The following is a 16,082-nucleotide window of genomic DNA, read 5'->3' as shown; positions in this document are numbered from 1 at the left end:
AAATTTATTTTTAGTATGGTGTTAAAAAACCTGGAGCAAAGTAGACCAGGTATGTTCTGAGTCTCTAATTCCGTACTTTGATATAACCTGTCAAATTAGCATTTACAACCAAGAACTCTTGAAAAGAAAACAGCGAAAGAAAGAGTGTCCTAAGAAGCAAGCGGACACTCACGAACGCATATGTAGAATACATCCAATATGCAGCAACCGATCTGAAGCATCTAAGCATAAGGATATTTCATAAAGGAACTCCAAAAGCTAATGAAGTTCTCTTTTGTGAGGATTATATACTTACTGTGACCTTAGACATTAACAACATTTCAATATACCGGTTTTATGGGATGTCCCAGAATCAATTGCCCTAACAACATGAGGGCAGTAATATTACTTTTGTTAATCTACAGATATAGTTTAAATAGCACCTCTCAGTTACTTACCTGTAGCTCTTGATATAATTTTTTTAATTCTACTGCTGCAGGTCCTGTCATCTGTCCGTTATAAGACTGAAACCCATTCAGTTTTCCTTTTCTTAAGTCCTCCAGTTGCTGAGTAAGTTGATCCACTTTTAACACCGCAGCCTGTAGCTCCTGCTGCTTTTCCTGGAACATGGCACTGATATGCTCAATTTCAGTTGCTATGATTAACAAAATAATAATAAGAAAAAAAACCAAGTAAAGTACAAGTACAGTTTACTTTCTAATTTTTTATTTCTACAGGTATTGAGAAGTACAACAGACTAATTTTAAAGCTAGCATATACATGCAGCTTATAAAATATATAAAATTATAATGTGTTGGGAATTTGCTAACAGTTATAAATATTTCCGATAGTTATTATGACCACTTATTCTGACCTTACAGCTGACCACATAAAACAAAAAAGTTACATAATGTACAAATTTCCTAGAAACAAGGCTCTGTAAGACAAAATAAACATTCTATCTAAAATTCTGCTACAGTACATACTGTTATTTGCTAGTCATGCACTGAATAGTAAATTAAATTACATAAATTACTTTAAAATTCCACATACACAGATTGCCATTCATGATCTTGCTATAATCCACCTGTCCTCTCATGGCACGGATTTTTTTTAGCTTTGTCTCTTGTGTTTCAACTCGTTCTTTAAGTTTTTGAAGCTTTTCACTTTCAGAAACAGACTGCTGCTGACGACGTTCTTGCTGCTTCAGATAACGTAAACGTTGTTCCTGGAAAAACAAGGTTTTGGACAAAAGGTACCTGTTACCCATTTAATTAAAAACAAAATGGACTTATAAAAATCCATCACTATGATCAGTGAATTTTCTTTCCAGAAATCAGAAAAAGTTTCATCTAGTTAAAAAATCTATCAGTCCTGCTAGAGAAACTCTTAACGTTAATTTACACATAAACAAATCTGTTTTAGAGCATAAAAATTCAAAAGTTTCAGACCAAGTATCAAATCTACGTATATAAGCACAAACAATCCCAGCCTGAACACTCCAACACATCTGTGAAGGTTCCTCCAGCATTTGCTTTCTGCTGCTAGTAACACTTTCCCAGCTGCTGCAAAGTGGACTTCCAATGCTGTTATCCAGTTTCCCAGAAACGACAAAATACGTCCAGTAAACTGCTTTAGACAAGCTGACCTACTGTAAGATAATATTCCAGTTTAAAATAACAGCCAGTCCACTGGGCACACAAAGAAGGTGCCTCTTTCTTCTACATTATTTCCGTCAAAAAAGAACAACAGAATTGTCAGGCTGATTCCTTTCAAAAATACTTTGTTGAACTCCAAGCATCCAGTGCACACTGTATTTTATAACACCTACAATAATGTTAAAAACATTAATGCCACTCTCAGCTCTGAAAATATATCTGGATTCTTACACCTCATAGACCATGGAAATGTAATGTATAAATACATACAAAGTGGGCATATTCTCTTCTCACTCCGCTGTTACTATACCGAAGTGAATAAACTACTAAGCATGAGCATAGAATTAAGCCTGGTCTATCACAGATTATGAAATGAGCCTCGCAAAAGAAACAAATAAAATCTAGCAATATTTTTATAAAGACACATAACTGTTGGTTTGACAAAGATTATTATAATATTATTTAAACTGAAGTGTTTTATATTGCCTACTATAAGATTAACTTGTTAAAACAGTGGATTTCTCTTCTCTTTCTTTAGCTTATCTAGAATGAATTGGTGCATTTTTCTGTAGCGATAAAAGTTAGGTTTGCATAAGTTGAAGGAAACCTGCATTTATTATGATCTCTACATTTTGTTTGCTGCTAACATTATTACCTTAGCAACCAACATTTGCTGTTGATTTTCAATCTGCTGCTGCTGTCGGGCAGCCATATCTTGAAGTTCAGAAAGAGTGAGCTCAACGCGAGGATTCCCAACCTGCAGACCACAAAATGTTATGTTAATGTGATTATGTATATTAAATGTTCTGACACTATAAGCTAAAAACATGCAGTCATTAATAAGTTTCATATTAAGTAATCCTACTCGGATTTAGTAATCTTCTGCCTTTGAACCACACCTATAATGCAACATTAAAGACATTATAAGCACCATAACTTAGATTTTCTGAAATACCAGTTCAGAACTGCGTGATCCAGACATTTCTTAGTTATCCTTTCTACAATAACATGCACACACTTTGTCCAGTGAAGACTTGTTCCATTTGCACTGCTACCATTGCAACTTATTGAACATATCAGATTTTCACAAGTTTAGTAATTGTTTCCATTTAATACAGTGAACTTTTATATTTGTAAGCAAAGATATGAAAAGATATTTTTATTTCTAATAATTAGTGTGCAGTCTCTCAAATACCCTAGCATTTTTCTTCTGTACTTTCAGCCATGCAGGACTTTTGAGACCCATTAAGTCTTCAACTGAAGATCTTTCAAATGTATTTGGAAAATATAGTTTACACTTGTGACATAGAAATTGCTGCACTCCAGACCACCCAAATGATACAACTATTGCGAATTCTCTGACAGCCATCAGCAGATTGTATGCCGCTGAAAGTATTCTATTTCCAAACCGTTCTGCTACTGCATCTATCAGAAAAGCTTAAAATATGGAGCTTAGCTGTCTCACAGACAACAAGAATTTCACACACATACCCTCCCCCCAGACCTCAGAGGAAGAAAAATGATGCAAACAGATTAGTGAATAAGGAAGCTCTGAGCAGAAAGGACAAAGACCATGCACATATTAAGGGCAGAAAAAGCAAAAGGGGAAGAACAGATGACAGATGAAAACACTAACAGACAAAAGAACGAAGAGAAAAAAGTACTCATACTACACAAAGTGAAGCGATGTAAAGCCTATGCACTTTGGATCAACAAGTAGGTATTACCGACTGAAGTTTTAATCAAGAGATGATCCCAAATTAACCCACCCGCTCCTCCCCAAAAAAACTGTATCAAAGTGAAGAACCAATGCTACACTGAAAAGCTTCCTCCTCTCCCCTAGAAAAAAAAAAAATACATGCATACACCCCAGATGACACAGACTTCCATTTTGCATTATCCGCAGCGTTTTGGACTACCACTAACCAACTTTGTCCAGATGCCAATATAGTAGTTCTCAGACCGTTAGTCACAGAGAATAATACGTGTAAAAGCCTATATTATGTTTCTGAGGAATTAGGTCTTACAAATAGAAGACGTTATGAATCGATCACAGGCAAGATGTAAACAGGCAAAAAAATAACCAAACACAAAGAACACCAAACAAGAACTGAACACAGCTACACTGGGATTAACAGAAACATTTATACTCTGCCATGTATTATCTTCTGAAGAAAGATCAGAATCAATAGAAATGATAGAAAGCTACACTTCAGATGATCTATTCATAGGACCAAGATAGTACTTGGTATGGATACCAGACTTATTTCTCATTAAGAAAATAAATTTTCATTTCCTTCTCTTATAGTCTATTGAAGAACTTCTCACTTCTGAAATAGCTGTTATCAAACTTACTTTTTCAAAACACACTTGTGTTAATGGCAGCACTGTCCTGCTTTCATGGTCTGCTGGGTTGACTTCCCTTGGCAAATGAAGCACAGTAAGGGCAATATGATTCAGTGCATCACTTCCACAGAAGAATCATTTTTTGACAAAGTTTTGTTTCAACTTTCCCTGTCTCATCATATAAAAATTGCTGCCTTATTGTCCTCCAGGGCTTGAGATGTTCGCTTTCTAGAAGTAAAATCATACAGTATACCAAAAATACTCCTTTGAGCATCGTTATATTCATGAGAGCTCAGAAGTCCAACAAGAATCACAGACTATGTATCAGACATCCACATGGACCTCCATCACTTTTCTTGAAGCAGCAAATAACATACGGTATGTGTTAAGAGACTAAAATACACTGAAAGACATTTTGCCAGAATCAGTCCAAGACTCTTGATTATGAAATCAAGTTTGATGTCTCCAGACAAGATTCACAGTTAAAATACAAGAAGGGAACTCTTTCTCTTTGATAATTTAGTCTTCCAAAATAACTTTTAGACCAGTAACACTGCGTTTTAACAACCAATAGCTCTCTTTAATTAGATAAGAACTCCTCATCACAATAAGCTGCAGAAAAGAAAAAAACAAACCAACTTTGTGTCTCCTAAAGTTCACGAAGCCTCACTGGCAAAGATGATGAATTTTAGACAAATGAAACAAAAAAGTTATTACTAAAGAATAGATACAAAACTCCAAAGACCACATGACGAACTCCAGATTTCTGATGCATTTACAGCCTCTTCAGACTTCGCATATGTCCCATCTGTTGAAAGGGAAAGCTCTGACTCTCAATTTGTTCTCCTTATGCTAGACAACCAACTCAAGCTGCTGCATATCTTCTTTGGAGAGACAAAAGCTTTTTTACTTAGTCCCTCACCTCCCACTCCCAATGTCTGCTTACTGCAGTCCCCTTTGCTATGCCAGTTCAATGTTTGCGAGGTTGCACTCCAAAACCAGGACCAACCGTTGAATCCTACAAGCATGTTAAAACCTCTCCTCCATCCCAAAGTTAAAAAAAAAACAAAAACCAAAAAACACTCTTTAAAAAAAAGGGGGGAGGGGGCAAAGAAGAGAGAAGACATTTAATGCCTGTTCACTTCACTGGTCTGAATTACAGTTCCAATCCCTGAACCAGTTGCACCAGCAGATCTAGAAGGATGGCAAAACTACAACTATGACTCAAGGACAAGAACATGGGGTCAGGGCAAAACAGGAACCTTATAAATTGACTCTGGGGCTGGAAACAATGTATTCAGAACTACATTATAAGATGGATATGTTCTGTATCCACTGCAGCTAGAGTAGTCTGAAGAATATTCTGGCAGCTAGGTACATCAAAACAGACTGACAGAAATTCCTTGAAGATACATAGGAAGCTTGTGCCATTCCAAGAAGCTCTATTTGATTAGCAAGGCATGATGGCTTGCTCATCAATGTGATAAAAGTAGCCAAGGAGTAAGTTTTTCTATGGAAGTGATCTAATCCTTTAAACTTCTTTTCAGTGTAGATTTAGATGAACCCAGGCAGTACAAGTCTTGTAGTGCTGATTAAGGTACATAAAGAACTTGGGTAAAGAGGATTTTAAAATAATATTCAGCTGTTTCAGAAAGAACTGGTTATGTATGGTCTGAACATTTATATTTATGGTAGAGCAGCCTTTGGTGTCCTTCACAGTCTTAAGTATTTCTTTTTATAGTCACAGGAATTTAATTACAGATTAATTACAGAGAAGTCATAAACTGCTTGATTATTGTCTCTCTGAAAAACCAGTTCCAGAAAAGCATCCAGGAATCTGCCATCCTTTTAAGGAGACATTGAAATGACCAAAAACCTGCAGCTGTTGCATGCACAGATGAAATTTATGTTACTAAACTTCAGCTGGCATTTGTTACTGTGGTATATGCCCACTGTCCCGTGAGGCAAGCTCAGCAGATTTGCTTCTGGACTTGAAATCAGCAGTATTTAAAACTGTGATAATTTAAGACTAGAATAGCTTTAGACATCAAACTGGCACTGTGTATTGTACCCACGTGGCGACACACACAGGGTATGAAATATACATCCATATGACCTTTACATAAAGATGTCAGTATGTATTTTGCTGCTGATCTGTCTGACAGACCAAGAGCAGTGGCAGTCATCCTAGAAAAGGAGTCTTTATGAAAGCTCCAAAGCAAGATTTCAAATAAAGAGAGCTCTACAGCAGGGGTTGCTGTTCTACTGTAAGGCACCAAGATCCGGACTAGTGCTTTGACATTTCTCGGTTTACAAAGCAGAGAGAATTCTTTTTTAAAAATCAATGATATCAGCTCTGTCAAAGGCAAGCTTTGGGGAAAGCTAACAAATCACGGAAGAAAAACAGTATTAGAAGAAAATTTCACAGTGGGAAATCTGAACTCTGCTGGAGTAGTGAAGAAAGCTTTTGTAGAGGTCCACTGCGCAGTGAGAATCCGTAACGAAGGAAGTAAAGTGTGAATCAAGGGACTGGACTTAAATGCATTGCACTACAGATTTGCATTAGCCCATGTCAATGTACAACCATTAACAGTGCTACATTATTAATTACGCTCCAGCTGTTCAATCACTGGGGCAGCTGATGACGTTTTCCACCAGTACTGAAAGTTATATGTAGTCCAAAGAACTAACCATGGGTGAATGCCTTCTTTCTCATGGAGACACAGAGTTCCTGGTTGTCCCAAGAAAGTTCATTAATTCAGTCTAAGCTCCTGACCTGATGATCCCCTTTTAAAGATTTAAAAGGTTTGTTTTCATGCCAATGGACTAGGTGTTAAAAGCCTAAAGTGAGATATACTAATGGTATAGCTTGGAACAGGAGAGACACAAAAGACTAATTTTGCTGCAGCCAGTTAGAAGAAACCGAGAAACAGCTGGGATGCTCCACCTCATTTACTGCTAGGATATACAGCATTTGTGTGCGGCTTCAGAAGAAGCTGTTTAAGAGATTGTGTTAGAATTGCGTAAGAGATTCATGTAGCCAGTGTAGGTCTGGGATATATCAATGCAGAGACTAGAAGACAAATACTGAAAGGAAAGGAAAAGTACAGACAAAAAGAGGGGAGGGAAACCAGAAACAGAAAAAATAGAGAGACAAAGACGTAAACCTGGCACAGTTCCAACTTTTAGATTAATATTAAATACCTTTATTATTGTTGTACTGGCACAGTAGACTGGACATTTTTGACTGGAATATAGACTTTTCACCTTTTACATAAACAGAGTAAGTTATATATAGTATGCATATGAAAGACTGCTTAGCACTGTTAAAAAGGGACAAATTCAGTTCTGAGCCTTGAAAATAGAAATGAGAAAGAATGCAGTTCTTTTAAAAAATTCATGCACATTAGAAACAAGAATGGCTCTTTGCAGTTAATACAAAAATAGATTTTTTAAAATAAGTTACTATTGTTTAAGGTTTTTTATGGAATATTTATGAGAAATAGTGGGGGTTTATCACTTTTTGCATTTCAAAACTAGTAAGTCTTCTACAAAATCAGTGTAGATAAATAATTACTGAATACGATTTGCAATTTATACAATGCTGTGACATGTGAAACCAAATATTAGACATAAAAAAAGAAAGCACTAATACATTCATAGTTTTTAATCAAAAAACAGAGGTAATTTAAAACTATACATTCAATTACTTCAATTTTAAAAAAACAACACTGTGCTAAGAAAATAAGTGCAGTGTAACAAGACAAATTACAAAAGCTAATACCAAATATCTGCTTTGCTACTCAGGGAAGGAAAAAAAAACGAAACAAATAAAAAAATACTGCAACTTTGGAACTGCACTGTTTTTTTAAATGAAAGAGAATACCAACTTTTGAAAAATTGTGCCAAAAAAGTTGAAAAGATCAAAATAGCATAACATCTGCTGCAAGATATTTACATGCAATTCAGTCAGTTGATTGGATCAACACAAAAGCCAGACTCCCACATTGTAATAATTCAATAAACAAAGCAGTATCTTCACCAAACCACATGACTACATTATTAGTAAACCAAGTTAAGTTTACATCATTTTCTATCCCCATTACAGTCAACATTGCTGAAAAATAAAGAGAATTAAATGTTTTGGATCTATTGAAAGCTGTATTTGAAACTCTGTTTCAAATGAATGTTCACAAAGGAGAATATGGTCAAAAAGTTTTACAGACTGTGAAAGAAGAACCAAACCCACCAAAAGCCTGCTCCCTCCTCCCTTTGCTGAATCAAACATCACAGATCCCAGAGCAAAGAGGAAAGGTGACTTAGCTCCCCTACTTTTATGGGTCTACTCTGTTGACTTCCAATGCAGTTCTGTTGTGATCTAGTTTGACAACAAGGTCCTCTGCAAGGTAAAAACCACCCAAAACACTGATCTTCAATTTCAACACTTTGTTAGTGAACATGGTAATTTAAAAAGGAAAAAGGTTGAACTTAATAGGGTGTACTTTTTAAGTTAGGGTGACTTATGACACAGATTTCCTTCACAACATTCTCTAAGCCCAAATAACTTGTGTGCAATTCTGGCCACCATCTATTAAAAAGAGAGAGTTTAATATTAATTACAGACTTAAAGGCTCAAATTAGGTAAGAAAATAAGGAAGCTTTTCCAAGTGCCATCCACAAGTCAAAATCCATTCACTTGAGACAAGAAAATAACAGCAAAACCAGATGCTGCTCCTAGAGTATGTTAATGCTCCGATGACTTCTTTGGCCATGAACTTCCACCAGAAGAACTTAAATCTCTACATCTGGTTCTGCTGAACTCTGTAGGTATGTCTCAAAAGGGGCTCCAAATGGCTTCAAGGCTTCCTCTGGATCACCCATCTCATAAATTAAATTTGAAAAAAGAATTGGTAGTATCTCCCCAAAACCTGTAAGCTCTCTTGAAAAACAGGCACAATTTGCATGAGACTAGGCAAAATCATTACAATGTTTCCCTCCTTTCTGCTTTGATGATCAGTTAAAGTCAAGAACGTTGACACTTCATTCTATTACTACTAGTATTTTTCAGAACAACACTGTCCAAGAAACAGAAAAACATTTTATTCTGCTAAGAAGTCTTGTTTAAAAATATATGCAGATTCAAGAAGAGGTAACTACATAGTTACACATTTTTCACAGTAAAAAGGCAATCTCGCCAAGTGAAAACTACAGATTTTCTAAATGCAAAATGAAACAGAGTGCACAATGACAATAAAACTGGATGTGTAAAAGCACCAGAAAATAAAAAGTTTGATTCAAAAGTTCAGAACTAATAAGTACTGCTTTAAACAAACATATTTGAAAGCATATCTTATAATGCCTTAAAATACCTGTATTATTACTGTATGTAAAACAGAAGATGAATTATAAGATGAATGCAAATATTAGCATATAAAACTACTAAGATATTCCATTTAGAAAGTGCAATGCTTAAAAAATTTCTATACAGGCCAAAACAAAAAAGCAGAGGAAACAGTGATAGTTAACCATTTAAATATAAACTCCCTATGAGAAATCTTCTAATGTTTACCTTACTGAATACCAGTAAGTGCATCTTTCAGTTAAAGTAAGTACATAGTATCTAGGAATGAAAAGAAGAGGCAGATGAGGAAAAAAAAGTTTTAAACCTGTAACTTCACTCGCAGTTGCTTCTTCTTCATCCACATGGCAAAAGTAGTACAGACCAAGCAGAATTCTTCAAGCTGACTCTTTTCAGAAAGATTGTAATTGATTTCAGGTCTCCAAAACAGGCAGTAACATTTATGAAGTATCATGAAAATTAGTGAGTTTTGCCTTGTAAAGAGCTGGCTGAATCAATCAATTTCTTTAGAGCATTTCATCTTAACTGAGTTTGCTTATATTCAACTGTATGCAAACAAAACAACTGGGGGGGGAGGAAATCAAAAGTCCTTCTTTGGAACCTAATAGCATGTAAGGCAAAAAAAGCCGTGTATTTGCTCAGCTCTTTAATGAGGTTGTTGGTTTCTCAGATTCCTAAGTTTATTAATAGCTTGTATGAACAGTATAATTTCATTCATGAAATTGCTCATCTTTCATTACAAACATAAGCTTATCACATTTGAGGTCCAGACCTCCTCCTTTCTCCTCCAGCAAGAGGAACCTACCTCCTACAGAACTGCCTTCTAAAGGAGTAACAACCCCCCCCCCAAAACAGAACAAAAAAACACTACAAATATCTACTCCTCCAGAGTCCACAGATTCATTTGCTACATGGTGATACATCAAAGGAGACAGTTTTGCTGAACGGTAAATTTCTTTTCATTGATTCAGTGAACACTGATGAGCATTTAAACATAGAGATGAACTCCTAAATAAAATGCTATAGAGCAAACACAGCACTATTAGACACTGAGAAAATATTATGGATGTCTCATATGGACAAAAATATTTTGCACCTATATTGCCTAATTTCTTAGTATTGACAAGCATCTTAAAGAAAACTGTATTTATTTTATATAGCATGTCATTCTAAAATGTCATGGTGAGAGACAGAACTTCTAAACAACTGGAGTTTCAGCTTCTGACATATTACTCTCCCACTCCAGGCTAAAATGTTGCCATTTGATGATTAATATTTTGAAAAAGGTGAGATGAATGGTATGGTACAGCAATAATTAAATAGTGTGGAAACCAGTTTACAAGCAGCCTGAGAACAAGTCATACCTTAGACATTTAATTAAAAAAAGAAACCTCCTTTAATATTTAATTCTGCATGTGAGCCTTGTTACTCTGAAAATTCATTTTCTTGATCCTCCTTCCTTTATTTCTATCCTCAGACTATGCTGTTCTTTCTGGTGTCACAACCTCCTCATTCTTTCTGTACTCAGTCTACATACTTCCACGCTATTATGAAATGGCTTATTCACTGGCAACCCACAGCGGTAATGGAAAAATTGCATCTGAACTCATTCTTTGACAAGTAGAAGAACATAGTGTAGTCAGATATTCAAGCAAAAAGGAGAGAATCCAGTAGTCTTTTGCCTTTATTCCCATCAGAAAACTATCTTTTCAGTTTAAGAGGAATCTAATTATGTTAATATTAAAAACAAAAACCCATGACATTGACTTTTTGAAATAGATTCTCAAAAAAGATGATAATTAGGATGCAGTTTTATTTTGTTCATTTATTTGCTTTCCTGTTCAAGCCATAAATATATTTTTTGATCATTTTCTAAGTTTGCACTGGTAAGAACTGAAATTTACTTTGAAAGTAAAACATCTACTAAACCCACATCTGAGAATACTATGGAATAGTATTTCAGGAATAAGAGCTTAAAGAAAAACAACAGGTATTCAAAAGCTTTCTAGACCATCATAATGACTGGTAATCTCATGTTTAGTTCTGGCAACCCCTAGCAGCCACTAGCCACGGTAAATCAGAATTCAACAGGTTAATTGAAAAAGAAAACCAGAATGGTACCAGAATTTATCAACCATTTTCTGCACGCTATCTCTTTGGGTCTTTCTCGAGTTTTGCAAGAGCCACCACGTCATTCTCTTTCCTTATTCTTCCCTTCGCTCTTCTTGAGATAGGTGCTCACACCTTCATCCCACACTGTTGTTCTTCACTCCCTTCCCAGAGCTCTGCACTAGACAGTGTAGGTACCTCAAGCCTCCTGAAACTGGCCAAGCTTCACCTTCTCCTACGCATATTCTTGTAAAATGAATTACTTCTCCTCCTCCTATGGTTTCTAGCCTCTCTCATCATTCACCTCCATCACTTCTAACCTTATTCCTTCATTTACTATTTATCTTTCTAGTACTAAAGTCCATTCATCTCTATTTTTAACACCTGTCACAGTTGGAGACAATTGCCAAGGTCCAACATAGATATAATGTAGATAAAATATAAAACCAACCAGTGGGCAAGGAGGTGAGAAAGTCTGCACCTTAGGCTCTGCCTTAGACCCCCAAAATGGCTGGTTTTGACTCTAGCTATCAAAAGGGCTAGCAATAATGTTTTTCTGCTTGTACCTCACTACTTCCAGCCACCTACAATTTTATTCACAACCCATTACAGAGGAGCTACTAAAGACAAGGGAGTGTATAGCCCATTCACAACTTAGCTATACTGTTTATTCTTTACACAGGATAAGCTGGCCACCCTAAAATTGTGGCACAGATAAGGAACATCGGCCTTTTGAGCTAAAAAACAATCCTTCTCTTAATAGTCATCTTTTTTCCCCCCCAAGAGAGCCTGTGCAGTAAAAGTAACAATACCTCCACACAGAACAAATGTGAAAGAAAATGTTCTTTTATCAGTGTTGGGAAAAGAACAGCAACATATCAAGAGCCAGAGATAACAGGAAAAAAATAAATAAAATAAACACAGGCAGAGGACAGGACTGGCACTGAATCAGCAGCAGAAAATGGAGCAGAGAGGAATCCAAGAAGTAATAACTCCTTTGGACTCGGGATTTCAAGAATTTACTCCCCCATGTGGGGTTCCCTAATGAGGCACAAAACCCTGCCACAGCAAAAAGGAAATATTGTCTTCACCAGCCTAATAGGGGAGGACAGCAAACAGCAGCAGGTACTGCAAGTTGCTCCTGAGAAGGCTTACAAAGCCTACATAGGAAAACAAATACTCTGGTTTTGCTAGACATGCTGAAAGATTCAATTTTCCATAATCTATAGCAGTTTTAAGTAGCTGTTCACCCTAGGGCAAATAGGGAAAAATAAAACTTAATTCCAGGTTAGGGAGTTATCTTTGCAGAGCTGCCAAAAACCAGTAATCTATACAGCTACATAAAAACCCACAGAACTGACAGCTCTGGCACTAGGTATAAGAGTACATGGAAGGAGGATGTGAAATGTGCTACACAAACGACGATGCTTCCAGAATGAAGCAGGCTGGCAGCTATGAAACGAACAGGAGCAGGTTGGAGCTTTCTTCAACCAGGAATAGCAGTTTGTGACGCTCTGAGCACTCTCAGCCTTCCAAAACCAGGGAGCTCCACACGGGCCATCCCTGCCCTGCCTTCCCCCGGGCTGCCTTTGCAGGGAAGAAAGGACACAGCTCTGACTGCACGACTATCCAGTTGCCAAAGCTGGAAAGACAGAAACAATTTTCTTCGCCCGCAGAATCGAGGAAAAGATTTCTTAATCATCCCATGCTAACATTGGCAGGGGCAGCAGAGGACCACCAGTCAAGTGCAACTTCTCTGCCTTAACCCTCCCTCAAAATAACAGAGTTTAGGGGATGCTTTAACTTGCCTAGCAACAAATCTTTAAAGATTGCTAAGAATAATAGCCAGAGCACACTTTTGGCCCCTGTCCTCAGCAGAGCAGTAGTCACAGGGACAACAGCTGGAAGACCTCAGAGTTTATTATATTAGTTCCATATCAAATTGGCCTTATAACAGAATATGTGGCCTTTTTGTGCTACCTGAGCAATACGAAAGGAAAACGCAGGATGGAGTATCCACCGCAGGTTATTGATCCTGCCCTCCTTACATTTCTGAAGTATATTCAGCCTCAGTCTAGAAAGAGATCACCAAATTTAAGAATTCTAACAGACTCTGACCACATTTTACATAAAAGCTGGTCCCAGTGCCATGTAAAACAAAGACAACTTGAAGCGTGTGTGTGAAAATCCGTATTTGACACTATGAAAAGGCAAAAGAAATATTGGTCTTTAAATAAACAGAGTTTTTGTGGATCTCTACATGGATGACATTATTTCCAGTTTAATGGCTTTATCCACAGCTCTGCCTCGCATTTTTTTTTTAATTAGGTCAGAAAGATGCCGGTAGCAGAAATCCATTTTAAAGAATCCAATGATAAGAGCACATGTCTTTTTTAGCTTAATGGAAATGAACAAGCTAATTAAACCCAGAAAAGGCAACCAGAATATTAGGAATTAAAGAAAAGTACAATTAGCATCTGTTTTCTGCTGATAATCAAATAATCTTGAAGTTAATATTTACATATGTAATCTGGCTGTTTTACTTGGAAAATTACAATAAAAATATTATTTTTGCTAGTAAACACATTAACAATATCTTTGAATAGCTAAATATGCCTTAACTATATCACAGTTTTCTGGAAAATCTCAATTTATGTATGTTTGATAAAATCCCAACATCTCTCCATAAACTAGACTACCCTGCTAGCAGTTCCTCCAACTTGCTGATGCAAATAGCTCATTCTGTATGCGGGTTTAAAGCCTGTCCAGCATAAGCCACAGACTCTAAACATTCCATGTTTACTCACATTGTTTTCTTAAAACTCTTAGATGTGAGATGGCCCTTTACTTTGGGCAAAATGGCTAAAATAACCCCAGAAATTAATTATACAGAATGAAAGACAAAACAAAAAGCTAAAACAGATTTTCAAAGTTTCAAATGGATTTAACCGTATAATGAATATCTGCTACAGTGCATGATATCAAACTGGCTTCTACAATATCAGAAAGTAGTATCTGGAGGTCATTACTTAAAATGTAAGCGTCTGCAAGGATAAGGAAAAAAGTGGTAACAGACACAGAAGTCTTAAACCTGTTCATATTAGTAGCTGCGTATAGTATTTCAGACCTGTTTATAATAGCAACCCTTATCCTCAGAGTAATTATGAATAATAGGCATGCCTCGAACTTTCAAAACACACTGCCCAAGTTCCTTTAAAAATAGAGTTTTGGAACTATACTTTTCTGGGGATTGAAGAAAAACAACATCTTATTGTTATGGTAGGTCATTATGGTTAAAATGCACTTATTATAAGTCTCCCGAATAATATGTTTAGTATGAAATATGTGTTTATTCTTCCCTTAAGTAATGGTTTCAATACCACATTTTTCTGTCATGATATAATATTGTTTACATGAGAATGGTATAATAAAACATTTCCAAACAAAGAGGTAGTGAAAATAAGTAACCTGTGATTGAAAGATATGTTCTGAAACTTAGCATGTGACTTGCACATCCCATAAAAACTAGATTGTTAAAAGCAAAAGTTGACCATGACATTTTGAAATAACCTTTTGATAAGGTTTTTTTTTAATATATATAACTTAAAAATCTTAGCAAATGCATCCATCAAACACTAATCTGATTTACTTAGAATTTCATTTCAGAGCTAAGCAGTTCATCAAAAACAAACTGGTCTGTATTTTGGGTCATCTGACAATGAAACTCACAATCATTTAAACTCAACTGTGAAAGCAATACAGTACTTAAATAGTATGTCCAGTAAAGTGCAAGACTAACAAGTTTTGAAGAGTAATTACCTGTTTGCTATTTTCCCATGTAATTGTGAGAGAGCACATCTTTATTTTGCAGTATTGCCCATCAGCTGTAAACTCTTCCATTGCTTCAACCTGCTTCAATTCCATGTTTCTGTTACTTTCTGTCTACACTGTTTGTTTGCTCTGTTTGCTGTAAACAAGCCACATCAACCACCACACACATCTTATGAGTTACTGGACGGCTTTTGGTCAGTGCAATCAAAAGGAGGTAGGGTATTTTTATCTTATTCCATATCAAAGGTTCCCCCAAATTCTTTATCAATATGAAAAGCTGTCTCTCTATAATCATCAGTGATCAGTTAACGGAAAAGGCTAGTGGATTTTGCCAGCAGTGAAAGACCTAATCATGGCAAGATCAAGCCAGCTGTCAGCTATGATCAGCCTCATTCATTGCACTTTTCATACTCAATGGAAAATGTCGAGCAATACACATTTCTTTCGCAGTTATTGGACTAAACTGAAAATATAAGAATACAGACAATTTATCTTATAATAAAAATGTGAAATATTTGTTTCATTTTTATTTTTGTAATATTAACTAATCAGTGCAAAAATTGAGTACCAGAACATCAAGAAAGTCATTACTTTAATTTTTACTGTTTAAATTGACAGAAAAATCATACCATGTGAAATATAAGGACAGTTTATTAACAGAGACATATAAAAGGCAAACATTACATTCAAGATAAATATGATACAGTCTTACGTAAATAGCCTATGCTGTGTTTGTTATATACTTTTCCTACACACTTCAGCTTTTTCTTAAAGCTTGTGCACAAAAAGATGAAGACATG

The 16,082-nt window shown here is 36.1% G+C and overlaps 1 protein-coding gene across 8 annotated transcripts in view; it reads right to left on the bottom strand.

Moving 5' to 3' along the window:
* PPP1R13B (protein phosphatase 1 regulatory subunit 13B) overlaps nucleotides 1-16,082 on the bottom strand; it is a 76,396-nt gene that overhangs the window by 16,378 nt on the left and 43,936 nt on the right. For 4 of the 8 annotated variants that reach the window (XM_064512022.1, XM_064512023.1, XM_026111394.2 and 1 more), the window contains 4 exons: nucleotides 7,188-7,250; nucleotides 2,293-2,394; nucleotides 1,033-1,207; nucleotides 438-634 (listed from right to left, as the gene is read on the bottom strand). In XM_064512022.1, the coding sequence (XP_064368092.1) occupies nucleotides 438-634; nucleotides 1,033-1,207; nucleotides 2,293-2,394; nucleotides 7,188-7,250 (537 nt within the window). Of the gene's footprint in view, nucleotides 1-437; nucleotides 635-1,032; nucleotides 1,208-2,292; nucleotides 2,395-7,187; nucleotides 7,251-9,649; nucleotides 9,839-16,082 lie in introns of those variants that run through there. The other 4 variants (XM_026111398.2, XM_026111399.2, XM_026111401.2 and 1 more) reach the window with 3 other exon arrangements.

Source organism: Dromaius novaehollandiae, chromosome 5, assembly GCF_036370855.1.
Source record: "Dromaius novaehollandiae isolate bDroNov1 chromosome 5, bDroNov1.hap1, whole genome shotgun sequence".
Taxonomy (NCBI): Eukaryota; Metazoa; Chordata; class Aves; order Casuariiformes; family Dromaiidae; genus Dromaius; species Dromaius novaehollandiae.
The sequence above is the reverse complement of the archived record's forward strand: the minus strand, read 5'-3'. Positions and strand labels throughout refer to the sequence as shown.